The sequence below is a fragment of the Myotis daubentonii genome, chromosome 11 (assembly GCF_963259705.1).
Source record: "Myotis daubentonii chromosome 11, mMyoDau2.1, whole genome shotgun sequence".
Lineage (NCBI taxonomy): Eukaryota > Metazoa > Chordata > Mammalia > Chiroptera > Vespertilionidae > Myotis > Myotis daubentonii.
The window spans coordinates 74,382,160-74,409,552 of NC_081850.1; the positions used below are offsets into that span (position 1 = coordinate 74,382,160).

Sequence of the window (27,393 nt, forward strand, 5' to 3'; positions counted from 1 at the left end):
ATGGGGCGCGGGGCGGGGAGCAGCGGGCGGGGGACGGGGGGCGCGCCGTGCGAACAGAGTCGGAAGCGGCACCGAGCTCGCAGTGCAGCTCGCGCTTCCAAGCGTCCGCGCCCGGCTGTCGGTGCCCGCTGTGCCCGTCCCGCCATGGCCGTGGGCACCTTCTCGCCGCGCCCGCTGCCTCTGCTCCTGTTGCCGCTGCTGCCGCTGCTGCTGCTGCTGCGCGCCGGCCCGGTGCGCGCCGAGAGCAAGGTACGCGCGGCCCTCCGACCAGGGCGCTGCTCCGTGGGGAACCGGCGCGAGGGGGCGCTGTGGCTAGGGGTGCGCGCCAAAGGAGGGGGCGGAAGACCCGAGCGGAGGACCGGGAAGGGAGACCGAACCTCGGGCTTATCATGGAAGCCGCCGGGACCTGACTCCCAGGAGAGGAGCGCGTGGGGAAAGAAGCGCTGGAGATGGTAGTGGTGCTTGGGGCCTGGGCTGAGGAAGGGGCGCTGTGACCCAGTCCAGTGCAGGATGGAGGTCAGCACGGAGACCCGGGACGAGGGAGAGGGGGGCATTAGGAGGTTGGAAGGGGCTCAGACAGGAGATGCAGTCCCCAGCCGAGGGAAGGGATTCCTGGAGCGCTGGGCAGGGGCAGTTTGGAGATCTGACTCCAAGTTTCCATGGAAGGCTGACTCACGGGGGCAGACCCTGGGTAACTGCTACCCAGCGACTCCCAGGTTTGTAGCAGCCCCGGGGCCAAGGCTTCCCGGCCATGCTGGGGACCCAGAGTCCCTCCCCAGTGAACCCATCTGGTCTGGCCCCGGCCTGCCAGGGACCTCATGCACCCTCTAGAGCAGTGGTTCTCAACCTTCCTAATGCCGCGACCCTTTAATACAGTTCCTCATGTTGTGGTGACCCCCAATTTCATTGTTACAAATTGAACATAATTAAAGCATAGTGATTAATCACAAAAAACAATATGTAATTATATATGTGTTTTCCGATGGTCTTAGGCGACCCCTGTGAAAGGGTTGTTCGACCCCCAAAGGGTCGCGACCCACGGGTTGAGAACCGCTGCTCTAGAGGACACGTGTCTCCAGAAGTGGCCTGAGCTGTTTTCCCTGTTAGCTGGAAGGATCTGCCCTGGTGTCCCGCAGACCTGGGTTCAAATCCTAGCTGGGTGCCCTAGCGGCTTCAGCTCTCTGAGCCTCCATTCCCTTGTGCATACGGGGAACTATGACACCTCCCGCACCCTGCATCCGCACCCATCACCATCTCTAAGTTAGTGCGTTCATGCCTCTAAGATGTTTAGCACCTCACCTGGCACTTAGTAGGTAACCGATACATGACACAGTGATTATGAAATCTCACCACACGGGCTCTAAAAGGGGTGAGATCCAGAATGCAGAGAGCGCACCCTAGTGTCAGAGCCGGGCCCCTTGAGAGTGTTTTGGAAATGACCCAGCGAGGAGGACAGGACTGGAGTTAGTGAAGGGCAAGAGGGAGGCAGGGCCCTGCTCATGGAGCAGTGAGAGAGAAGGAGTGATTTCTCTCCAGCCTCTTTCCTGTGCAGAAGGTGAGGCTGTCCTGTCCACAGGCAGGTAAAGGTCAGAAGCCACTCGCCACCCAGTAAGTATAAGAGCATGGGCATTGGCAGACCCTCACCCGGAAGATTCAGCTCAGGGTATGAAACCAAGTGGGCTGCTGTCCTGACCCTGTGCTCCAAGGACAAGAAGGGAATGAGTATCATTCCCATTTTATAGATGGGCAAACGGGGGTGTGTGGAGAGGCAGCGGCTTGTGAATAAACAACACCTGGGTTCTGGTTCCTTGTTCTTTGGCTGTGTGACCTTGGGCAAGCCCCTGCCTGTCTCTGGGCTTCAGTTTCCCCATCTGAAAAACTCTGTCTCCCCAACTTCCCTTCCATATAGGGCCTTCTGGGATTTCCCCTGGCCTGGCTCGGGTACAGGAACAAGGGAGCAAACCCCCGACCCCGCCCCACCCCCACCCCCAGATAACCCGATCAGCGCTTTGCCCGGTTCCTCTCTCTGGCTGGGAGAAATACTGGGTCTTGGGCATCCTCTGAGCAATGCAGAGAGAGGGCTGCAGAGCTTGTGGGGGAGGGCTCGCATTCAAAACAAAGCAAAGACAAAGAAAACCCAACACCCTGTTTGTGTAGTGAGTCAGCCAAACACTTGCTAAGTTGTGTGTGTGTGTGTGTGTGTGTGTGTGTGTGTGTGTGTGTGTGTGTGTGTGTGTTTAGTTGTCCCAGGGCAAGCTGGGGCTGGTGGGGTGGGGAGGCACATTCTAGAGTTTGGAGGACGAAGCAGATGGGGGACTCAGGGCAGCTCTCCCCCAGACACCCCCCACCCCGCGGCTTCAGCCAGCTGGGAAAAATAAAAATGGGTGAATTTACTTCACATTCCTCGGCACAGCCGGACTCCTGCTGGCTCGGTGGAGAGAGTTGTTTTCATTATCACCCTCTCCCTCCCACATAACAATCCGCCTTCCTCTCTGAGCCTGTCCTATTTTCCCAGGTTGGAGGGAGCCCAGGGGAGGGCCAGCCTGGGGACTAGAAGTCCAAGGGGTGAGCTGGCCCCTCCTCAGGATTCCTGTTCCCAGGAGGTCCGGGCTCCTCTCCTGCCCAATCCTTTCTGGGCTACGGGGGCAGCTTCATCCTCACTCACCACAGATCTCTGTGGTCTCAGCCAGCTCCCTGCTCAGTGTGTGTTAATTTTGTGTTTATAGCAAGGTCTCTCCTAAAGAGGATTTGCCGTTTCCATGTAAGGAAGTGCTTTGTCCAGCTTGGGAATGGGAGAGGGAGCGCATTGCTTCCCTAGCATTTCTGAGGGGCTGCCCAGCGTGGAGATTGGTTGGGATGGACACAGAGGTAACCACATAAAAACCCAGCCATGCCCCAGAGGCCTCTGGGAACCTACTTTTTTGCTGTGCGTCCTTGGACTGTGGTGAATTTCCCATTTCTACCTCATTTTCTCCATCTGTGAAAGGGCTGCTGGCCCCTCGCTTCCTCCATGCACTCAGGTGTGGGGAGGGGGTCTTTGGTCAGCCCCACCACGGACCAAGGTCTGAGCACTGGGGAAGGCCTTGACTGGAGGGAACTGGGCCAGGGGAACAGGAGGCGCTGGAGCAGGCGGCGGTGTCCTGGCCAGGCTGGTCCCGGGGGCTTAGGTGTTGCTGTGCCTCTGCTCCAGGAGTTTCCGCCTGTGGGTGTAATTGGAAACAGGCTCGGAGCAGGCCAGGGATGCAGTGATGGAGACCCGCACGCAGAGAGTGTCGGGCCAGCCCCGCAGGGTCTCTCTGCAGGGAAGACCTCCCCCAACACCCCTGTTGTCTGGGGGGCCCAGGACAAAGCCCCCAGAAACATCCTGTGTGCCCCCCACGCCTAGCACTTACATTCAGGATCTTACACAGCCCTCCTGCCCACACTCCGAGGCCTCAGTGGTCCCTCCCTGTCTGAGACTCGAACACTGAGGGGCAAACGAGTCAGGGTGGGGCTGCCCAAATGTCCTGGACAGGGAGCTGGAGGAGCTCGGAGACTCCTGGGTTTCCATGGTTCTTGGCAATTTTTGGGCATTCAGATGCCTGGGGGGCCCGAGAGTCTGTCAGGGGGTGTGGCATGAGCAACTGCATTCTCCAGGTGGGCCCCGGTGACTCTGAGGTGCATCCCCTGGTTGAGGACTCATGGAGGTGACAGGGAGCCATGGAGGTCTGTGAAGAGAGTGACAGGTCAGCGGAGAGGAGCTCTCGGAAGACGAATCCGGCAGAGAGGAGGCTGCTGTGCTGCCCAGAGAGCAGTTACTGTGGCCTGAATCAGGCTGTTGCTGTGGAGTGGAGAGCAAGGGAGAGAGATGGGGAAACACTTTTGGATGAAGGATCAGAAGAACATGGTGGATGGGGTGTCCAGAGTAAGATGGAGGCTCCGCTCTGGCTGGTTTTACTCCGTGGTTAGAGTTGCCCCGAGGACTGAAGTGTCACGGGTTCAGTTCCCAGTCAAGGGCATACGCCTTGGTTGCAGGTTCGATCCCCGGCCCCAGTTGGGATTCATGCAGGAGGCAACCAATTGATGTGTCTCTCTCACGTTGATGTTTCTCTCTCCCCTGTTCTCTAAAGATCAATGGAAAAAATATCCTCGGGTAAGGATTAAAAAAACAAAAAAAAGGTGGCTCAGAGATCTGGTTGGGCAGGAGGGTTAGACATGGGTCTGGGAGAAGAGTTTTGGATGGATGAAGTTAGGGATGCCTGCGGACATCCGGGGAGAGGTGTCCAGTTGGCAGTGAGCTCTACAGGAGGGAGGGAGGTCTCTGCTGCAAGAGGACATGGAAGCTGGCATGAGAGAAGAGGGAAGACTCGACCTCAAGGTGTCACCATTTGAGCCTGTTCCAGTTCTAGAACATTTCACAGCTTGAATCCCCTCTTCCCAATTCCAGCCAGATTTCTCCATCTCTTCAGAAAAACCTCAATTACGCCTTCTCGCCATCTCACTGTGGGATTTCCTTGCAAATACCTAGAGAGCTTTTTAAACATTGTCCACCCCCCACTTCTGGGGGCTTTGGCAGTGTGTGCTGAGCCAGGCTGCAGGGAGAGATGGGGGGCTGAGGCAGGGGTTTCCTGCTTGGCAGCACCTCCTGCCCTCATGCCGAGGGCAGGGTGGGTCAGGCCTGGTGGGAGCCCCAGGTCCTATGCTCCCCCAGAACCCCCTTCTGTGTCCCAGGTGCTAGATAAGCCCTTGCCTGGTGACTCCGGGTGGTCGTGGGAGGAACAGCATGTAAAACAGACCTGGGAGTCAGGCTGTGCTGTGTGACCCTTGACAAGCCCTTAGTCTTCTCTGATGCTCAGCTCTCTCCTCTCTAAGATGGGGCGTGGTGAGAGCAAGGAGAGGTAGAAAGTGTGAGGGAGGGTTTTGGCAGCAGCTCTAATAGCAAGTGCCACTAGGGAGCAGTCACTCTGTGCCAGGCTTGGTGCCAGGCACTCCGCACACATTGACTCATTGCAGCCTCAGGACAAGTTTACGAGGAAGGGCTGTTGCCTCCCCACAGCAGAGGAGAAAGCTGAGTCTCGAGGGTCAAGGCCCTGCAGGGGGGAGATGTGGGGGCTGGGGTTTGAGTCCGGGCTTGGCGCCTCATCCTGGACTCAGCCTCGTCCAAACAAGCACCACAGGACATGGCAGTCCCCGGAGGTCAGGCCCTGCCTGGGCCCGGCAGCTGCGGCTGGGAGCAGAGGCCCTCTTCCGACTCCTGCAGGGCTCCGGGCCTTGGCTGCCCCCATCAGGACATAGCACCTCATCTGCGGAGGGAAGGAATGTTGCAGTCTGATGTGGAGGCTGCTGCTGGGGTGGGTGGGGTGGGCGTTGGGATGATGGCTGGTTCCCAAGGAGGAGGCCTCTCTGGCCTGACCACACAGACCGCACCCACATCCACCCGCCGGGCTCTTAGCTCCACCTGGGGGAGTGGGTGGAAGTGGCGAGCTGGGAAGGGGGCCCCGGAGTCTCCAAGGAGGAGAAGGTACGAGCGGTGATCTGAGGAATGAACGTTCAGGCCCCCAAGCCTGGCTGTTGGTGTCACGGGCAGGGGAGAGTCGCCCTGCAGTGCCCACTGTACACTTCGCCTACTGGGGGCCCAGGACAAAGCTTCCACCCACAGCTGCCTCCTTTTCCCACTGTCCTCACTTCCCAAAGGCCTGGCAGTCCACCCATTCTGGGTTCTAATCCCCTTGAACAAGTCAGTTGATGGCTCTAGGGTTCAGTTTCCTCCTCTGTAGGACGCTGCTGAGAATATCTACCAGTGCACCCACGTGGAGAAACAGTCGGCCAACCAACCCCCATCCAGGATTCCTGGTGTAAGAACAGCTACACTCTCCAGACGACTGTGTGTGCTGACACTGACTCAGCACAGTCTGGTGCTCGGTCTCAGTCCACGCAGTCCTGTGTTGGGTAGGCACTCGTAGTGTCCTCATTTTACAGGCGAGGAAACTGAGGCACGGAGAGGTTAAATCATCCACCCAAGAGCACTCAGCTGTAGGTGGCCCATGGCTGTCTTCCTAACCATTGCCCCATCCTCCCCAGCACGCAGCGTGTTCTCAATCAATGTCTCCTCCATGGACTCTGCCCCAGGTTTGCCGCCTCCATCTACCGTCTGTCCACCAAGCAGCTGAGTGAACTTCCCATGAGGCAGATTTGATCCTGACTCCCCCTGATGAAAACCCTTCCATGATGCTCCCATGTTCTCAGGAAGAAGCCAAGATCCTCAGCCCAGTTTCAGGGCCCTCCATGGGCCAGGCTCTGCCACACCAACCCTTACCTCCTGCCACCCCAGGCTCCCTGCAGGTATCAGCCAGGGTGACCCTCCTCCAGACTCCCAAATCTTGTCTTTACAGATTTGATTTGCTTGGAATGCCTTTCTCCTCCTTAAAGATGTCCCCAAGGGGTACCCTCCTCCAAGCTGTGTTCATGGGTATCTTTGTGCTCAGAGCTCACTATGCCAGCTTCGCCCTCCATCTATTTCTTCTGCACCCCCAGCTGTCACCCAGGGCCTGGCAGAGGCCAGGGGCTCAAACAGGTGTCTGAGGGCTCAGAGACACTGCTGGGTGCCGGGCTTGGCAGAAAGCCCAGAATGCAGTTGGGCTTGGTGGCTTCAGTGAGAGCTGAGTAACCAGGAGACTCGGGGTGTTTGTTAACTGAGCCAGGAACAGCTGCGCCCCAGGAGCCCAGAGCTTAGAGTGGACGGGCTGAGACAGCTAAGGGAGTGGCTGGTTGGGGCTCCCAGTGCCCAGCTGGTGTATCAGGACAAGGAGGGCTGGAGGCGGTGACTGAGCGTGGCACCTGCCACTGAGCTCACTGAGCTGACTCCCACAGCCACGGAGTCCCGCTGACCCCAGTGCCCAGTGACACAGCTGGACACGTGGGTGTGCAGCACCCCAGGGGGAGCTGAGAGAAAAGGGAGGAGGCGAGGGAAACCACGAAATGGAGGTCATGTTATTTCATTTGATCCTCACTACCAGGAGGCTGGGCATGGAGAGTCAGCCACCTTCCCTCTGAGGGAACGAGGCTCAGAGAGCTTATGTAACCTGTTTAGGGTCACACAGGGTGCGGGGGAACAGGCCTGTAGAAGCAGCAGAGACCAGTGATTTTGATCCGAAGTCAGGTCTGCCGCCAGATCTTTCCAGTCAGAGCGGGGTGGCCTCGGACATGTGACTTCACCTCTCCGAACCTCTGTTTCTTTAGCTGTATCAATAAAGACTCACACTTAAGGCGCACTCACTGTGTGCTGCTCTGTTCTTGGCCACATGAACTCATTTAATCTTCACAACAGCCCCACAAGGCCGGAGCCCGTTTTACAAATGAGGAAACAGACAGGCTGAGTTGCCCATAGGCTCACAGTTTCTAACCCAGGCTCCAGACACCAGGCTCTTAGCCCTGTGCTCTCGTGTGTCTGAAAAATGCAGGCCTGTTTGTCCAACAGATACTTACAGAGCTCCTACTCCAGGCCAGGCAGGCACTGTTCTGGGGATATACAAGGGAACTAGACAAAGTCCCTGCCTCTAATGGTGCCTTCAGCAGAGTAGAGGAGACAAAAAAAAAAAAAAAAAAAGCACACAGATATATTTCAGATGGTAATAGGTGCAATAAGGAAAAAGACACTAGATAAAGGGACAGGGAGTAATGGGAGGTGGGTGGTCAGGGAAGGCTTCTTGGAGGAGCACAGAATGTACCATTTTGACCATTTTAAAGTATACAACTCGGTGGCATTTAGTGCATTCACGATGCTGTGCCGCCACCACCACCACTACTTCGTTCCAGAACACTTTGTCCAGTCTGGAAGGAAACCACGGGCCCTTTAAGCAGTCACTCCCCCTTCCCCTCCCGCTAAGTCCCGGCATCCATGACTCTGCGCTCTGCCTCTGGATTTGCCTATTCTGGACATTAATATAAATGGAATCATACAATACGTCGTCTTCTGTGTCTGGCTTCTTTCATTTAGCATACATGCTTTCGTGTGTATCGCTACTTAATCCTTTTTATGGCTAAATAAGATTCCACTGAATGGATGTCCCGCATGTCATTTACCCAGCAGCAGTGGGTGGACATTTGCCTTGTCTCCACCTTGTAGCTGTTGTGAATCGTGCTGCTATGAACGTGCCTGCGCAAGACTTTGAATACCTGCCTGCAATTCTTCGGGGTATATACCTAGAAGTAGAATTATGGAGTCATATGATAGTTCTGTATTTTACTTATTGAGGAACAGTCAGATTGTTTTCCTTGGCGGCTGTTAATATTTTAATTAGTAGTATTATAACCCTTCTATTTCCTTGTAGTGGATGCTAGCTTCTCAGCCATCTCTAACCGCCTTCACAAAGGTGGGGGGTGGGGGGGGCTGGATTCTGCTACCCCTTCCTCTCCTCTTTCCCTCCCCCCAGCACTGGCCTCTGGCTCACCTGAAGCCCCTCTGGCAGGTGTTGGGAGACGTGGACCAGGTGCGGATGACCTCGGAGGGCTCCGACTGCCGCTGCAAGTGCATCATGCGGCCGCTGAGCAAGGACGCCTGCAGCCGGGTGCGCAGCGGGCGCGCGCGCGTGGAGGACTTCTACACCGTGGAGACCGTGAGCTCGGGGTCCGACTGCCGCTGCTCCTGCACCGCGCCGCCCTCCTCGCTCAACCCCTGCGAGAACGAGTGGAAGATGGATAAGCTCAAGAAGCAGGCCCCCGAGCTCCTCAAGGTAGACTTTCTGGGTTGGGAGTGGGAACACCTGGAGGAGCACCCAGCATGGGCCGGCGCCAGGCTGGGCTGCCCGCGGAGAGGCCACATGCTCCAAGGCAGGTGCCGCTATCCCCCCATTTCTCAGGTGAGGGAACAGAGGCTCCCTGCAGGGCAGCCACTCCTTGCCCAAGACCATGGGGTCCGTAGGTGATGGAGGCAGCATTCTTTGGCTAGTTGCCCTGAATATATAGCCCCCGACCATCTAGTCCAGTGTTCTGTATTTTACCCAAACCAGTTCATCTGTCGGCACCTCTACATGGCATTTTAAATGTCATGACATTTTATTGTTTTAAATTAGTAATAATATTTCCCATATTCAAGTACCACCTGCATGCCAGATGTTTTAGCAGCTAAGCTCTCGTTACAGATTATTCCTCTATATGTTTAAACCGTTCTATGAAATACGGGGTCTTTGTCCTCAAGAAAAGAACACTGAGGTGTGGAGAGGTTAGGTCACTGGCCCATGCTCTCACATCATGGCAGGTAGCATCAAGGCTGTCGCGTCCTTTATGGGAATTTTGTGCTCACACCGTCGCCACCCCACGCCATAGGCAGATTAGAAAGAAGCACCAGCTCTCGGGGTCACAGCACAGCCCGTGCCAGCAGCGACCACCAGGACCCAGGGCGTGGATGGGCACGTGCCGGCGAGGTCAGTCCCACAGCCAGCCAGGCCATTCCTACCGCTCAGCTCGGTGCTTAGTGGGCTGGGATGGGAACCCAGGCCCTGCTGGGTCCAGAGCTGTTCTGAACCACAGCGCTCTCTTGTTTGCCTTTTGGAATGGACCAGATACCTTGGCGCTTTTGAGAGTATCTTTTTATCTTATAATTTCTTCCAAACATGTGGGTGTCACGATTGTGAAGTTGACTGAGCTGTTTGTTACCCTCCTTGTCAGCTAACAAGTTAGCTTGCCATTCTCATGGATGCTGGCAGAAGACACAAGCCTCCTGGGTCAGAAACCAAGGACTTTGTTACTCAGAGCTGCCAGAGTTCCTACATGTTCTTGCCCTGGTTCTCCCACTCCAATCCCCGCAGGGTGATAGAGTGAGGGCCAGGTGACACTTGCACACAGAGTGGGGTGTTTTTCAAAAGAGGTGTCCCAACTTGGAGAATGCAAATCTTTTATAATGGGCACTGCGCACGCCTTCCCGGCTCCAGAAGGAACACCGTCTCTATGTCCCAAGGCTGTCCACTGTACGACGAGATGGCCTGGAGCCAGGACGGCCAGTGCCTCCGCGTGCAACACACGCAGAAAAGCAAGAGACCCACGAAGAACTGTCTCCCGACATTCGACATGCGGCAAAGGTGTTTTCCTTACATTGACCTTTAGTTGTATTATTGGAACAATTGAATGGATACCAAAACTCTCAAAGTTGGGGTGGGGGTGGGGGGTTGTTGACTTTTAAGCTAAGTGGCCACCGACAACTTGGCGGTCCCTGGACCACACTGCCTCCTGGGGCTTCGCTAGGGCCCTGCAGACCCCAGGCACTGAAGCCATAGGCCGGTCTCCAGCTCCAGGGACAAACGCAACTTCTGCTCAAGTCCACTTCTCAATAACTAAATAACTTCTCAAACTACTGGACAGGAGGCTCCTCAAAACCTTTCCGTCAAAGCTGGCTAACGTCGTCCTTACCACAACCTCTTGGAGAGGGAACTTATGGTCCCAGCTTTACTTGTGGAGCAATCTGAGGCCCAGAGAGAGACTGTGACGCGCCTACGGTCACACAGCAAGAAATGGCCAGCACTAGGATTTGAGCTCAGGAATTCTCTGCTGTGCCCCCTTGCCCATGGGAGGGGTCCCTGGCACACAGGAGCCCATGGGGGTTTCATTTAGCCTTAAAGGACTGGAGCAGGGTGACAGCAGGTGGGGTTGCAGGAAGAAGAGAGGATATTCTGCCTCATTGATACCCTAGAAACAGAGGCGGGTACCTGAGGGGTGCCCACAGAACCCCAAGAGGAGAAGGGGGCAGGGAAAGTATGACACAGGGCTGAGGCCCCTCCCATTTGGCTTGGCTCTCCCTCCCTCAGCAGACGGCTCTCTGTGGGCAGCCCTGAGGAGAAGTTAGAGGAAGCCCGTGGGGAGGGTAGGGGGCACCCCTGCCTTATGCCCGCGCCTCATCCCTACCAACCCCTTCTCCTCAAGCTAAGAAATCCAGCTCTGATTGGCCTTAGTTACTTGATGCTGAGCAGGAGTGAGGGGATTCCAGGTCCCCTTTCTTGGGGAGGTTGGCTGCAGCGCATACCTCTCACCTCTCCACTCTCCCTTGAACACAAAGCAGACATCACCCCACCTTGAGGGATCCCCAGTCTTATGGGGACATAGCTCCTGACCCCCATAATGGCAGCATGATTGGTGCTGGGTCGGGGGAGGTAGCATTAGAACTGGGCTTTGAGGGATGTGTAGGAGTCTCTTGGGCAGAGCAGAAATTCGGGCACTCTGGGTGAGAGCAAGTGGAGCGTGTGTGGCACGGGATGCTTCCCTGCCCCCTCTCTGCTTCAGCCCCGCAAGCCGCCTGTTGGTGTCTCTCACACAGCGCTCCTCAAGCTATCTATGGTGAAAGACCAGTTGTTAAAAAAAAACCTGTCAGGAACCAATACTTTTGTAAAATACTCTAAAAATAATTCTTAGAAAAACGAAACAAAAATACACAGGCACAATACAAGTCCAGTGTTTGATTATTGAGAGTCAACATATGAAATTCCTCTGCCAAATGCTGCAAAAACGCCTCTCTCACTGTTTAGAAGCATTGTGTCACAGAGGAGTAAGGAGCAGGTTGGCCCGGCGCTGGTCCGCAGACCACACTTGGAATAGCCCGGCTCGAACACACCATGTTTCCTCCCACCGCCAGCTCTTTGCACAAGCGGTTCCCTTCGCCTAGAATGCCTTTCTCCTGCCATCTTTGCTTTCTCAGTGCTCAGCTCAATCAAAACTTCTTCCCTGGCAGACTTGACTAATTCATACCAGCTCCCAGACAAGGTCACGCCTCACCATGAATGCTCTGGGCACCTGTGTGTTACCGTCTGCGTTCCCAGAACCGGCACCTCTCGGTTACTCTCTGCATTCCTTGCCGGCCTGTGAAGGACCATGAAGCCTTGTGTCTGTCTTGCTCATCACTGTCCTTAGTGCCTGGCCCAGCATAAACATTTGCTGAGGCTGAAGAGGGTAGCAGGGGCAGACCAAGCAGGGTGCAGATGCCAGGCTCAGGAGATGACAAGTCACATGTGGGCAGTGGGGAGCCATAGGAAGTTATCCACAGGGGAGAGCCTCATGGTCATAGCTGAGCTTTAGGAAGCCAGTTTTTAAATAAATATATATATATTATTGATTTCAGAGGAAGGGAGAGAGATAGAAACATCAATGATGAGAGAGAATTATTGATTGGCTGCCTCCTGCACGCCCCCTACTTGCCCTTGGCTGGAATCAAACCAGGGACCCTTCAGTCTGCAGGCCGATGCTCTACCCACTGAGCAAAACTGGCCAGGGCTAGGAAGCCAGTTTTGGTGTCAGCAGAGTGAAGCCGGAAGGTTCCCATTTAGCCCCCTGGCCAGTAGTCGTTATTGCTGATATCCATGAGGCCCTTGCTGTGTGCTCACTCTGTGCTGAGCCCTGTCCAGTTTACTGCTCCTCACAATCCTATTGCCCCATTTCAGAGAGAAGGAAGCTGAGGCACAGAAGGATCTATGCTCCACCAAGCCCTCCGGGTACCAGGCAACCTCATGGCCTAAGCAAGGTGGTAGGGGAGCAGGAAGGCCTCAAAGCCCTACCCCTGCTCCCATCAGAGCTCCCACCCTCTTTTTCTGTTTTAGAGAGCCACGTCTACTCAGAGAAAAGCTCTCTGCTTAAAACAGCTTGAATACCCCTGGGAGAATGGGAATAAAACTGTTTAGGAAGCAGTGGGCCAGGGCCAGCCGGGAGCGCTGGCCTGCTCGGGCCCTGAGAAACGCTGCAGGGCTGGGAGTGGGCCGCGCTGGAGGGCGGCTGGAGGAGCTGCCCTGCGGAGGAGCCAGGGAAGCTGATTTCCCAGCCAGCCCCTTGTCCCTGACACTCGCTGTCATCCTAGCCAGCTGGAGGGAAATGTCATATCCCGATGAGGTGTGAGAGCGAGGGGGAGGGGAGGGGCCGCTATAGTGACGAGCCCTGGTCTGGAGACCCAGCATCGTCCACTGACCTGCTGTGCAGGCCCCACCCCCTTCTTTCTTTTCCTCAGTTTCCCCATCTGAACACAAAGCAGGAGCATTAAAGCGTGATAGGCCCTACCACAGAGCACCTGGGTGGCCTTGGGCAGTCACCTCCCCCCTCTAAGGTGCAGCTTCCCAATTGATACGATGATGACAAAAGGTGTCCAAACCCTGTCTTTGGTTGGGTCCCTAGAGCAGACCCTGAGGCGGGTGATCTGTGTGCGGGTGACTTATAATGGAAGTGCTCCCAGGAGAAGCTGGTACCAAAGTGGGAGACGTGGGGGCAGGAAGGGAAGGCAGCCCAGCAGGGCTGTGGCCACAGGCCAAGTGCCGGCCTCAGCCCCAGGGGACGCTGGAGTGAGTATAAATGATGACCCTTAGATGCCCACACCAGTCAGACATCGCCAGGAGGACATATGCTCCCAGACACTCTGGAGGCAAAGTGGCTCTTTGAAGAGAGTCACAGGTGCAGGCCGGTCCAGAGAGGCCCCTGGAAGCCAGGCATGGGCACAAGAAACAGTAGTGGGGGGTTCCCAGGGGGTTATGGTTAGAGCTGCCTCTACGTACCTCTGGGGGTGTTGTGAGGATTATGTGAAATAGCCCATTAAAGCCCCTAGCACCGTGCCTGCCGTGTGGTAAGCACTCAAAAGATGGGATCTGCTGCTTTTCTCGTGATTATTAGCAGGCGAGGTCTAGTGGGTGCTGAGGGCCCACGCAGGCCATTCTGAGCCCCTGGAGTTCTGCGCCGAGGTGGGACTCCTTGCACACTTCATGCGGGTCCTGTGCTCTGCCCTCCCCCTGACTTGCCCTTCCCCGGGCAGCTGCAGTCCATGGTGGATCTCCTGGAGGGCGCCCTGTACAGCATGGACCTGATGAGAGTGCATGCCTACGTCCACAAGGTGGCCTCCCAGATGGACACGCTGGAAGAGGTAAGAGTGGGGCTCGAGCCAGAGGCCAGGCTGGCACCGTGCTGGGGGCCTGGGCAGGGTCTATCTTGACCCCGGTGGCTGCTGAAAGCTGGACTCCAGCAGAGCTGGGAGGGGGAGACGCAGGCCGTAGGGTCCAGACAGTGGGGAAGAGGTCTGACGGGCTCCAGGGCCTGCGGGAAACTGGAAGGCTGGGTGGAGAAACCGAGGCACCTGCTGCTTGTATGAAAGGGGTGGGGAGGGGGCTGGAACCTGCACTTGCCCTCAGTTCACCAAGACCAGGACCCACACATTGCAAACTTCAGGGCCACCCTTCTCATAAATGCCACGTGAATGGTGCCCCCCTGAGGTGGTGCATCGTGGTGATGCCCCGTGACTGGCCGAACCCACGGGGGCCAGGCTCAAGGCACCTACCACGGAGACAGTGTCTTCTCCTGGTCAGGGCCACTGGGCTGGAGGGACGGGCAAGCGGCTAGGACTGCCCCCCGAGGACAGGGACAGAGCTGGGCGAGCAGGGGTTCCGGGCCGCAGGTTCGAGGTTTGCATCTCTGCTAGCACGGCCTGGCCTCCGCCTGTTTCCTGCATCCGGCCTCTGCTGGGAGCCTGGGACATGCAGCTGCCAGGAGCGGGCGTGGGGGCTTCCTTTCCCAGCTTCCTTTCCAGAGGGAGGGGGCACCTGGGCATCCTGTGCCCAGGGTGGGAGATTAACCCCTTACTAACCCCAAAGTTGGGGCCACAGTGGCTTTAATTACTCAACAAGTGTTTGGTGAGGATCTACTATGTGCCAGGCCTATGCCAACATGGGAGAAAGGTAATACCGACTGTATTTCTACTGGCACCAGTGTTTCCTGTGCACCTAGTACATGCCAGGCTCTCCTCTTGCTGACTCAACAGTTATCCTTTGATTTTTCCGCTTGTAATCTAAGGAAATGTTAACTCACTTCACACAACTGGGAGCCAGACAATCTGGAGGGGATGTCTGCTGGGCCTGGGACAAATCAGAAATGATTTCCACAGCCGCAAGGAAATGATTTTTAATTCTCTCCTGTTTTGCATTATCTGTGCTTTGCTTCTGTTCACTAAGTGATACGACAAAATTTCTTGCTAGCCTGGGAGGACTGGGGAGCACAGCCTCGCTTGGAGGAGCTGGCCGCCTCTCCCTCTTCCCTTGCAACAGAAGTTCTCAACCAGGGCCCTCTGCTCCCCAGGGGACAGTTGGCAGTATCTGGAGACATTTTTGGTTGTCACAGTTTGGGGGAGTGGGTGGTGGATGCTATTTATTGGCTTCTAGTTGGGTAGGTGCCAGGGATGCTGGTAAGTATCCTGTAATGCACAGTAATGCTTAGGACACCCCCCACCCCCCCATCCCCCACCCAAATCACAGCTGCCTGACAAGTGTCAGCAGTGCTGAGGCTGAGAAACTCGCCTTGTCCAGGTGACTTCTGTCTCCCAGGCGATCTAGTTTAAAACTCACTTTCTTGTTCTTAGCATCTCTGCGCGTCACCCTGATATTTAGTTGTTATGGTAAAGATCCTCATTTAACAGGCAAGGACACGGAGGCTCAGAGAGGTCAAGTCACCAGCTCAGGGCTACTCAGCCAGGAAGGGGAGAGCAAGGATTTGAACCCAGCTCTGTCCGACTCCTGCCTGCTGCCTCTGGGTCCCTGAACCTGTTCACACCCAGGTTATCTTCTCCTCCATAAACATTTCTACCAGTGAGAGTCGGACGCTCCAGGGCTGCACAGCAAAGAGGTGCTTCCTGCATCTGACTCTCATTTCTCCTGCTTCAGCTGAGAAGTAGACTTGACACAGGAATTCCATACATACCCAGGCCCGCTGGGGCTTTAGGGACCTGGGGACCCCTGGGTTGGGGGATCACAGAGAGAACGCGGAGATTCTGAGCAGTCCTGTTTCCAGCAGGATTCAGAACCAAGGACCATGAGGGGGTGGGTGGGGGCTGCAAAAACCAGGGGGGTCCCCAGCAAGTGGGGGACAGGCGGGCAGGAGCAGAAACCTGGGAGTAAAAGCGGTGCTCAGTGCAGTGGGAGGAGACTGGGGACCAGGAAGGATCAGCGTCTCACCCATCGCAAAACCCCAAAGAGTTTCATTATTTGAGCATGTTATTAAAAGAAGGTATTTATGTATCTCTTGTGAAATTAAGAGGCAATTTTAGAGTAGCAACTTAAATGACGAATTCATACGGTGGCAGACTGGGCATCCAGAAAAGGAATGGCTAGCACTACATACACAGACGTGGGAGAGTTCTCAAGATCGGCTCAAGTGAAAAAGCAAAGTGTTAGGGAAGAAAAAAGGAAAATCCATAGTAATTGGCTGAGAAACAAAAGTGGGAGGAGGACATACTTTATACCCTTTCGTATCTTTTCAATGTAGCACTGTGAACAGATTTCATCTAATTTTTCATCCATTCACTTTTAAAATAAAGAATAACGACAGGGCCTTTTAGCGGCATGCTTTACTCCAGCCCTGCTCGCTGGTGCTGCCCCTGCCCGTGAGAATGGGCGGCAAAGCCCCCTGGCAGGAGCCGGGGTGTCCCCCCAGGAGGAGGGGTGGGGCGGCCAGCAGAGGAGGCTGGACAGACCTCGGGCCCGCCCCCACAGAGCATCAAGGCCAACCTGAGCCGCGAGAACGAGGTGATGAGGGAGAGCATGCGCCACTTCAGCGAGCAGCTGAAGCACTACGAGAACCAGTCGGCCATCTTGCTGAGCATCAAGAAGGAGCTCTCCAGCCTGGGCCTCCAGCTGCTGCAGAAGGACTCGGCCACGGCCCCTGCCGCCGCCGCCGCCCCCGCCCCTGGTAGCAAGGCTCAGGTGAGACCATGGCTCTGACTGTGGCTGGGCTTGGGAGCACAGAGTGCCAGGGCCTCAGCCCTGAGGGCAGCTGGGTGGGTCTGGGGCTGCAGGACAGGGCTGAGGGCTGGAGCGTCCACGGCAGGGCGGGTGCAGAGGGTGCCTGCGATTCAGTGAGCCCATCGGCCAGGTGAGCTGGGAGCAGACGCTGGGACCTAGCCCAGGAGTCCGCTCCCTGAGCCAAGCACTTGGCAGAATTCTCATACCCATTTCCAAACTAGTGGGGACGGGGTCACCGGGATGACCCTGCCTGCCTGGCCCTGGGAGACCAGGTCTGTTGCAGCCAACCACTTCTAGCCGCCCCTGCTGTGGCTGGGTCGCTGGCTGGGTCAAGCTTGCTCGGGGATAGATGGGCAATGCCTCGCGGATCCCTGCACAGTAACACCACATCCTCCAACCCAACCTGGGGTGAAGGACTCCTGCAGCAAACCCCCAGACATTCCGTGCTCAAGCTCAGAGCACAGAGTGAGCAGAGGTTTGTCACAGGCACAGCCACCCTTGACATATAACACACCGTTGTGCACATTTGACAAAGGCCCTCCTGCAGGCAAACACACTGAAGAAAAGGGCGTCCCTCTGGCAGATAAATTAGAAAGAGTAGCCCCCTTGAGTGGACAGATTGTACAAACGCTCCTTCCGTTGAGGACACACCAGGGCGTGAGGCTTGGCTAATGGAGTAAGACCAGATGTCAGCCCCATTCGTGCCCCTTTGCCAGTCACCCGTGTGCAGGACACAACCCGCACCACTCACAGCGAGCGGCCTTGTTTTTGGTGAGTGGGGGATGGAGGGAGCTGCTGTTGTAGATCCCTGCATTGAACCCGACTCCCTCACAGACATCATCTTCGCTCATCCCATAGCCACCTGCCAGGAGGGATGCTCCTCGCCCATTTGGCCGATGAGGAAATGTGGACCGTGGGGAGAGGGTGTCGGCACTGGGACCAGAATGGGCTGTGTGCCTGCCGAGCCCATGCCCTCCATTGCCACCCTCGGCCTCCTGCGCTGACATCGTGATGTTGGGGCCATTGGCATCTGAACCGGAACCACCCAGGGCTGGAGCCTTGGCCCAGAGCTGGCTTTCTGCTTGTTCTCCTGCCAGTTCCACAGGCGTGAATGAACCACGCAGAGTCCAGATTCTGTCCTTGCTCTGCCTAACGGAGGTTGACGTCACAGGCCCTGTGTTCTTGTGCCAAGCCAGCACCAAGGGCATTTAAAAGGGAAGGAAAAGAACAAAATTTACGAAATGTTAGGAACTGCATGCCCTAAGGGCAATGCCTGGGTGACCAGCCGTCCCAGGTGTGCCAGTCTGCCCAGGGCTGAAGGGTTCCCAGGATGCGGACTTTCAGTGCTGAGACGGGAAAGTTCCAGGCACACTGGGAGGAGTTGGTCACCTTGCCGAGGGGCCTGAGAACCCCTCCTCGGCCCAGAAACAAAGACCAGTGAGTGAGAGAGACAGAGATGAGAAGCTGACCTGGTGGTCGCTACCTCCCCATGGAGCTGACTATTGCAGTCAACCCCTTTGGGAGTTAAGGAATGGGACAGGAATCTAACCCACCAGGCTGGCCATCAAGCCTGCAGGGGAGCTAGAGAGCCGAGTGGGGAAACAGGTACACCCCGGTCATGGATGTAGCCACTATGGGAGGAAAGCTGTGGCTATGAGCAGCTGGGATGCATGGGGTACTCTGAGCACCAAATCCATGACCAGGCAGCTGCCACAGGTGGGTTGAGTCCTTCCAGCCCCCACATGCTGAGCCTCCATGACACCCCCACAATATCCCTTCTACCAGCCCCAAGTCTGAGATTTCCCTTCTCTCCTAGGACACAGCTGGAGGGAAAGGCAAAGACAGCAACAAATACGGCAGCGCGCAGAAGAGCTTCGCAGACAGGGCCCTCCCAAAGCCTCCTAAGGAGAAGCTGCTGAAGGTGGAGAAGCTGAGAAAGGACGGTGGCCAGGGCCGATTCCCCCAGCCCACAGTCAGGCCCCGGGCCCTGGCCCAGCAGCAGGCGGTGATCCGAGGCATCACCTACTACAAGGCGGGCAGCAGGGAGGCAACCGAGGCTGGTGAGTTGGAGGGGGGTTGAAACCTTGGGGAGGGGGGCTTGCTGATGGCTGGCCACAGCCCAAGGAGGTCCCACAGGGAGCCAGGGTCTCCTCTACAGTCCCAGAGTTCAACTCCGCTGGGTGCCTGTTGGTGCCCTTTGCTCATGCACACGGTGGGATAATATCTCCTCATGGGGTTGTGCGGACGGAATGACAGAATCAACACAATGGGCCACTCAGTTCCTTTCCGGATTCACAGCCGTCTCCACCCTCACTGCACTTCTCCTCCTTCATCCAAAGATTTGCTGCAGGTCCACTGTGGACTTGCTGCATTGCCCAGAGATTCTGCCTAATATGGAGTCTAGTGGGGAAAACCGAATCCATGGCCAGGCAGCTGCCACAGGTGGGGTGAGAACGCAGGGGCTGCAGCCAGGCCCGGGTCCAGAACGTGACGTGGACCCTTTGGGACACTTCATGTTTCCAGACTGGCCTTGGGATGGATGGCCTCTCCGGCACCTCCCACTTCTCACTCCCCAAAGGAGAGCCCACAGACACCTGTATTCTCCCTGCAGCCCCTGGTGGATCACAGGGAAGGACAACGAAGTCATTAACTAGAGACAGAAGTTCCAAGAGTAGCCAAATTTCTGGGCCACCACCGCTAGTGTGGCTCCTGGCTCTTCCTCCAAGACCCTCTGCAGGCGCCTGCTCTTCTCTGATGTCCCTGAGAATGTCCCGAGCCTGCTCCCCTCTCCTGGGTCCTGCTGACCACCTCCCCACAAGCCTGTGTCCCTCTGCCCAGCTCGTGTCCAAGGGAGCTGGGAGGGGGGACTGTGAGGAGCCTGTCTCCTTCAAGAGCCCCCTCAATTCTTAGTTTCTCAGGGCTCAGGGGAGACTCCCCCAGCCCCCAGTGCCAGCTGCTGGCCCTGAGTCCTGCCAGCTCAGCCTGGGCGGCACGGAGCCTCTGACCCCTGGCTGGGACACTGCCCAAGAACAGCTGCAGGCATCTGACTCTGCCAGCGAGGCCCGTGGGAACAGCCCCTGCCCTGCAGGCTGCCCAAGCCAGGCCCCAGGAGGCCCCCCGACCAGAGGGTGTGCCCCACTCCTGAGAGACCCCAGGGGCTGCCCTGCAGTGAGTCGTGGCTACACCTCTGTGCAGAGAGGAAGCCCAGGCCAGGAAGAAATCTGGTCCTGGAGTCCAGGCCCTCAGTGCACCCCACTCCATCACAGCAACACCATTCCTTTGTCCCCGGCATCACAGTTTTCTGTACTTCACCCGGTATCTTCCTTGACCCAGGTGAGGAACCCAGCTCAGAGAGGCGAAGTGACTGGCTCCACGTCTCACAGCGAGTTGTTGGGACTGGAGCCCAGGTCCGCAGGCTGCAGAGCCTGCCTTGGACCCCTTCACAGCTCTGTCCCCAGCGCTGAGGGCTCTTTGTCCCTTTCTGTGTGCCACTGAGTCTGCTTTCCAGACCTGATCCAACCCAGCCCGGAGAAGTGTGTGGGTCAGGGATGACCCAGGTGGCTCCAAACAGGTCCCACGGGTGCTGAAAAAGGCCTCCTGTGAGCAAAGCCCGTGCCCATAGGGGTGGGCGAAGAGGGGAAGGGGTTGCCAAGAAAGCTGAGAGATGGGAGACGGGAAATGAGGGGACAGAGAAAGACAGGGGCTGGGGTCCGGAAGGTGGCAGGAAGCTGGCTGCACCCGCCCCTCCAGCTAGACGTGTCATATACTAGGTAAGAGAAACCTGAGGGTGGGTTCCAGGGGACAGGACTGGGAGAATGTCCGGAGATGGCTTTCTGCCTCCTGGAACTGAATCTAGGAAATGAAATAATTGGCACAATGTGTCTGACACTTGGGAGGAAAGAGGTCTTGTATTTGGCAGAACCTGTGCACATGTACACATTTTCCTATAGTCAGCACCACAGCCTAACACGGTGGGCCTTTCACTTCACAGAAGGGGAAGCTGAGGCCACTCAGCTGGGGGGCTCCGAGCTGGTCTGCTGCCCACGAAGCCCACCTTTCGAGGCCTTTCGCTCCCAGGCCTCCCTGTCCTCCGCATGGCCCCGGAGCTGGGCGCCTGCCGGCCTGGGGAGGAGCCGGGAGCGGCAGGTGCTGCTAGGAGGTGAGCTCAGGGTCTTCTCTCCACAGACAACGCCCTCAGGGGCACTTCCTGGCTGGAACAGCTGTCGCCCAGGGAGGAGGGCAGGCCGCCCGAGCCCAACTCCGCGGAACATGAGGAGGCTGGGCCCAGGGCTTCTGAGGGAGCAGACGTGGCCCCTGGCACCCCCTCCTCGAGGCCAGCCACCACCCCAAGCCCCAGTGCCACCACCAGTCCCCTGCCCACCGAGCCGCCTTCACACCCAGAAGTCCCCAGGCAAGGTGAGTAAGCCCCCCAGGGGTCAGCAAGCTCCTCGCATGGGCCTGATCCAGCCTGCAGCCTGTGTTTCTCCAGCCCTCCAGCTGTTTCTACATGGTAAGGGGTTGTTTAGAAAAGGAGAAGATGGTCTGGCAAACCTAAAATGTTTACCATCTGATCCTTTACAGAAAAAGCTTAACAACATTTACAACGAAACAGGTATTTTCAACAAGTTCTCTTTTTTAAATATATTTTTTATTGATTTCAGAGAGAAAGGGAGAGATAGAAACATCAATGGTGAGAATCATTGATCAGCTGCCTCATGCATGCCCCCCACTGGGGATCAAGCCCGCAACCCGGGCATGTGCCCTTGACTGGAATTGAACCTGGGACCCTTTAGTCCGCAGGCTGACGCTCTATCCACTGAGCCAAACTGGCTAGGGCTCAGGAAGTTCTTTTTAAAAAGTCACCTAGAATCCCATCATCAAATCCAACTATTTTCACTTCTTTATTTCCTCTGTCCTGTCTCTGGCTCTGTTTTTAGGTATGCATATGTGGGTTTTGGCTGGTGCCTTTGGTAGAAATCCTCCTCCATAAGTCATCGAGCCCATCCATCTTAGGCATCTTGCCTGCCCACGACAGCAAGCCGTCCTGGGCCCGAGCACACGCCGTTTTTAGGAATCTTTCCTAAGGATCCATCAGCGATTTGGACAACAGCTGCCCCTTAAACTGGTTTCCTCGCAGCCTATTTCTGATGTCAGAAAACTGGACATAATCTAAAGCTCTAACACTGAGGGGTCTGGCTTACTAAATTCGAGGGCACAGCTGTCGGGTGGCCTGGTAGAACCTAGAAGTCACATCATTAAAAGGCCATGTGCTGATGGGAGAAATTGCTGAGCGGAGGGGGAAAGACAGGATATATTCGGAAGAACCATAGTTTTCTTTACATGACTGTACATGTAAAGAAAAAGAAGGAAATGTAACATGCTAGAAAGTTTCTTTGAATGATGGAATTCTGAATGGTTTTTATTTTCTCCTTTGCTGAATGTTCTGTGTGTGTGTTTTTTTCAATGATCAGACATTGCTTTGATCACGAGGGAGATAAAAACAAGAGGCTGCAAACAAAACATCAGGAGGGATGTAGGTTAGACCAGGGAGTGTTCCCAGGACTGGTGCCCGGACTCGGGGCCCGTGGGTCTGAGTGCCAAATGCTGCTCCCCTCGCTCCCCACAGGCAGGGAGGCCAGCTGTGAGGGCACCCTCCGGACCGTGGACCGCCCTGTGAGGCACCACAGCTACGGGCGCCACGAGGGAGCCTGGATGAAGGACCCGGCCGCGCAGGATGACAGGATCTACGTCACCAACTACTACTATGGAAACAGCCTGGTGGAGTTCCGCAACCTGGAAAACTTCAAGCAAGGTCGGGGGCCCTGGAGATGGGAGCGGGGCAGGATGTGGGTGGCCTGGGCGAGTCCCCCATGGAGGGTTGCCCTCCTTGCCTTGCGGTTTCCTGTGGCCCAGACTTCCCCAGCCTGGCCGAGCCCCAGATGGTCAGCCACCCCAAGAAGGGGAGTCTAGGGTACCCCCTAAGTGCTAGCACCGTGCCAGGAGCTGGAAGCCCCAGCAAAGAAGATGGACAAGGCCCTGTTCTCATGAGGGTAACTCACTGTCAAGGGGAGCAATACTTAGAGTTTCCACTGGTGCGTATTATATGCTAATCGCCTGTGTGAGTCAGCTCATGTTGTCTTTATAATCCAGGAGGTGGGGGTTACCACCCTGTTTTACAGGTGAGCAGGGCCCCAGGCCTCAGAGGAGCTGCAGGTCTGGGCAGGGAGGACAGAATGTTGGTTATCAGATCTGGGGCATGGTGGGGGAAGGGGTCATTTAGACATGGCAGTCTTCCTTGGAAGGCAGAGACTTAAAGAAACAATTTGAGTACATATAGTGTTAGACGGAGAGCTCAGGGGAAGATCAGGGAAGACTTCCCAGAGGAGGTGATGCTGAGTTGAGCCCTAGGGGAGGGAGGGAAAGGAGGAGGAAAGCTGCTCCAGGCAAAGGCCCCATGTGTGAAGAGGCTCGGCAATGAGAAGCAGCACTGTGACAGAGAAGGGGGTGCAGGGCGTGTAGTGAGAGAGTGGCTGAGGCTGGCTTTGTGTGCCCCATGGAAGAATTTGGAGTTACCCTGAGAGCTGTGGTGTCTGTCACAGGGTATGACCTGGAACAGCTAAAGTCCTTCCTCTGCCAGAGCAAATTGGCCTGGCCCCTGCCTCGAGGGCCACAAAAGCCAGTGAAAGGTGCAAAGACAAAGGTGTGGGAGGACAGAGGAGAGGCCCTGGCTCAAGCTGGGGAGATCAGAGGAAGCTTCGTGGAGGAGGCAGCATGGGCCAGGGCTCTGAGAGATAAGGAGGCCTTCCCAGGCAGATAGGATGGGGCCTGGCCGTCCAGATAAAAGGAGCAGCATGAGCCGCAGCAGAGGCTGGCGTCAGCCTGTTTCCTCCTGGGCAGACGGGATACTAGTCCTTCCTTGGTGGGGCTGCGGGGATGGGACGATAGGCCCAGCTCCAGGCCCACAGCACACTCAGTACCCATGGCTTGCTGAGCCATCCCTGAGCCCTGGGTGGCCTCACTGGTCCCTGGGTGAGCCGAGGGCGGGTGTGACCAGCTGCCCTGCACACGCAGGTCGCTGGAGTAACATGTACAAGCTGCCCTACAACTGGATCGGCACGGGCCACGTGGTGTACCAGGGCGCCTTCTACTACAACCGCGCCTTCACCAAGAACATCATCAAGTACGACCTGCGCCAGCGCTTCGTCGCCTCCTGGGCGCTGCTGCCCGACGCCGTGTACGAGGACACCACGCCCTGGAAGTGGCGCGGGCACTCGGACATCGACTTCGCCGTGGACGAGAGCGGGCTGTGGGTCATCTACCCCGCGGTGGACGACAGCGACGGGGCCCAGCCCGAGGTGATCGTGCTGAGCCGCCTGGACCCGGGGGACCTGTCGGTGCACCGCGAGACCACGTGGAAGACGCGGCTGCGGCGCAACTCCTACGGCAACTGCTTCCTGGTGTGCGGCATCCTGTACGCCGTGGACACCTACAACCAGCGGGAGGGCCAGGTGGCCTACGCCTTCGACACGCACACGGGCACCGACGCCCTCCCGCAGCTGCCCTTCCTCAACGAGCACGCCTACACCACCCAGATCGACTACAACCCGAAGGAGCGGGTGCTGTACGCCTGGGACAACGGCCACCAGCTCACCTACACCCTCCACTTCGTGGTCTGAGCGGGGACCTGCGCCCACAGGAGAGGGGTGGCGATGGGCACGGCGGCTCTCCATAGCGACTCCTGCAAGGAACTCCATCAGCAAATATTTATTGGGGACGGGGCGGGGCCAGGGGCTAGGCATATGGCATAGCCAGCAGCAAGCTTCCTTAGCGCCCAGTGGAGCGATCGTTGCTTCCACTCCAGAGCACTGTGCCCAGAGCTTCATGAGCACTAACCCACCTCACCCTCCCAACAGCACCCTTGGAGGTAGAGATAGTTAAGCCCATTTCACAGGGGAGGACACTGAGGCTCAGAGAGACAACATTCCTTGCCTTAGGAGCCAGTTTGGATCAGGCAGGCCACGTGTCACAACAGCCTCATTTTACAGATGAGACTTGACCATGCTGCCCCCTGTGTCTGTCCCTCTCCCCTCTTCTAATTTCTCTTGTTCTCACAACTCTGTCTCCCTTCCCAGGTCTTCTGAAAACCAGGGGCCTTTGGGACCAGCGCGCTGATGTTGGGTGGAGGCCAGGCTCTGTGTGCCACCCCAGGTCCCCGTTCTGGCTGAGCGTTGGTGGTCCTGGGCTTTGGGCCCTTTGGCCAAGGTCCCTGCTCCTTGGCTGTGGCCAGGCCTCCTGCCCTACCCCACCCGCTGTCCAACCACATTCCAAACCTCCATGGTCACCCAGCCACTGAGCAGAAACCACACCCCAAGAAAAATACCAGCCCCCCGTTCCAAGTTCCCCCTCCCTCTGTAGTCAACTCTATTTTCTCTTCTTCCTCAGTGCTGTCATTTGTTTCTGCAGCAACAGCTGAGAAGGCTGCAGACAGCTGCCTGCCAGCAGCGACTCTACCAGGGCAGGGAGCCGGGCCAGCCCCCAGGCTCCCTCTCCACCCATAAGAGCTGACTCTGGCCACATACCCAGGCCCTGGGACCGCTCCCCAGTCCCTTCTACAGCCTCTGGGCCTGGGGTCCACCTTGTCCTTTCACTCTGGGCATTTCAAGCCACAGCCTATATGTACTCAGGGATACCTCCAGGTCGGCCTTGAGCAAGACGCTAGGCCTGAGGTCAGGGGGGGCGGCCAGGACGAACCAGATTCCCTCTTCTTTGTCAGTCCTGACCTGGTCATTTGGTGAGATGGCCCAGCAGCCTGGGGGGCTGGGGAAGGCGAGATCGGAGCAGTCGGGTCCAGGGGAGGCATCGGACCTGGGTGCAGGGAACAGCAGGAGCCCTTTTCCTGGCTTCAGAGATGTTGGTGCCAGGGCTGCCCCGAGCCCAGGACCTGGGGCTGAGCAGCACTGGTGGGTCTCCCACCTGGAACTGCTGATGGCTCCCTGAGCCGCAGATCCAGGCAACAAGACCTTGCAGCCTGCCCCTCATCTGCTGCGGACAGTCTTTGTAGAGCTGGGAAGTTCTCCAGTCCAACTCCCTGCTTCACCAAAGGAGAAATAGGCCCGGAAAGGTTTAGAGAGGGCACGGGGCCACACTGGGAACAGGATACAGCGATTTCCTTTGGAAGGTCTCTGTCTACATCTTTTACTCTCCTGGCTTAGAGGCAGCTCTGCCTGGGAAGGCGATAGACTCCCCAGCACCCAATCCATCCCAGCACCTCAGAGAGGTATTTACTGCTGATCCCTACGCACCCAGACCCCGCTCCCCCGCATGCCAGCTCCTGGGTATCTGTATATTTGGACACCCTGCTGTCACCTTAGGAACTCTAGCTGCATACCTGAGAGGGCAGGGAAATGCATTTTGTGCTGAATACATTTCTTTGTCTCGTCAGGTGATTTTGTATCGTCAGGCATTGTCAGGTGATGTTGTTTTGCTTAAGCTGTAACTCACCCCTGAAATAAAGGGGAATGATGACGCCCAGCCGAGCAAGGCCTGACTCATCGTGGTGGATACATCCAGCCTCCTCCACCCAAGCATCGCGCTCCACTCACAGGCCCGTAAGGGGGCTGCGTGTCCCTTGACCCTGGGCGTGGGTTTTACAAGACTGTGTCTTTTATGATATCACAGCCCAACCATGTGAGAAGTGTTCAGGCTCCTCTTTCTCCATTAATCTGAGAAAAGGCAAAGTGAGAATGGACTGATTCTGAAATATTAAAGGACAAGCAAAATGGTTGTCTGGGAAGATGATTCTGGCTGCAGCCTCCAAACACTTACTAAGCCTCTTCTGTTTTCAGGCCCTTGTATGTGGGTTGTGTGGTAGGAATAGTTATTTTCCTCATTTTACAGATAGTCAAACTGCAGCCTAGAGAAGTTAAGTCATGTAGGCAGTTAAGTGGAGGGCAAGGTTTCAAAATCAGGTAATAAACCATATTCATTGACTCATCAACCATGTGCTAAGCATGCCATGTGCTTATTCTTGCATCTCCACAACAATATACGGTATATACTCTGAATATGCCCATTTTACAGGTGAGGAAACTGAGATGAAAGGACTTATCTCAGGTCACAGTGCAGCTTAGTCTGTGGCAGAGTTGGGGTTTCAGGGCTGGTCAGTATATTTTCTATGCTAACTGTACGCCACCCTAGCGGCAGCTCTAAAAATGGTGGCTGTTGCTTTTATTCAGTGTGGCCAGGCCACAGATTACATCCACATATGAGACCCAGGAAGAAGGTTGGGGTCAGCTTGGAAAGAGCCTTGAATGCCAAGCCAACCACATTTAGAACAAAGCCAAGTATAAATTAACAGAGAAAAGAAAATCCTACGGCGATTAGGTTTATACCAAAGCCCCAAACTAACGGTTGTTAGGAATCTTGTAACCAGTCATGTTTTCTGTTTTGCTTTGGCCACTGGGAAGCTCAAAGTCAAATGTGTTGTTATTTTTAACAATTGTACTGAGTCTCCCACTGGACTCTGGCTTCGTTCTAGTCCTCCTGCTTATACCTTTACCCTAATCTCTTTATTTTTATTCTATTGTATTTTATCTATTTTTGTAAGTTGCCACAATCCCTTGTTTGCAACATAGTGGCGTATACCTAAATAAACACATGACCAAAAGCTTGA

At 56.2% G+C, this 27,393-nt stretch overlaps 1 protein-coding gene across 1 annotated transcript; it reads left to right on the forward strand.

Annotated features, from left to right (window-relative positions):
- OLFML2A (olfactomedin like 2A) lies at positions 1 to 27,393 on the forward strand. Its single transcript, XM_059657986.1, has 8 exons — positions 1 to 249; positions 8,448 to 8,711; positions 13,751 to 13,858; positions 16,473 to 16,682; positions 18,538 to 18,781; positions 20,907 to 21,137; positions 22,348 to 22,533; positions 23,793 to 27,393. The coding sequence occupies exons 1-8, from the start codon at positions 1 to 3 to the stop codon at positions 24,395 to 24,397; spliced, it is 2,097 nt and encodes a 698-aa protein (XP_059513969.1). The 3' UTR covers positions 24,398 to 27,393.

Bases quoted from the DNA above. Each gene is read 5' to 3' on its own strand.
- OLFML2A (XM_059657986.1), top strand. From the start codon at position 1: ATGGGGCGCGGGGCGGGGAGCAGCGGGCGGGGGACGGGGGGCGCGCCG. The intron at 8,712-13,750 runs GTAGACTTTCTG...TTCCCCGGGCAG, and splicing joins AGGCCCCCGAGCTCCTCAAG to CTGCAGTCCATGGTGGATCT. The intron at 16,683-18,537 runs GTGAGACCATGG...CTTCTCTCCTAG, and splicing joins CCCCTGGTAGCAAGGCTCAG to GACACAGCTGGAGGGAAAGG.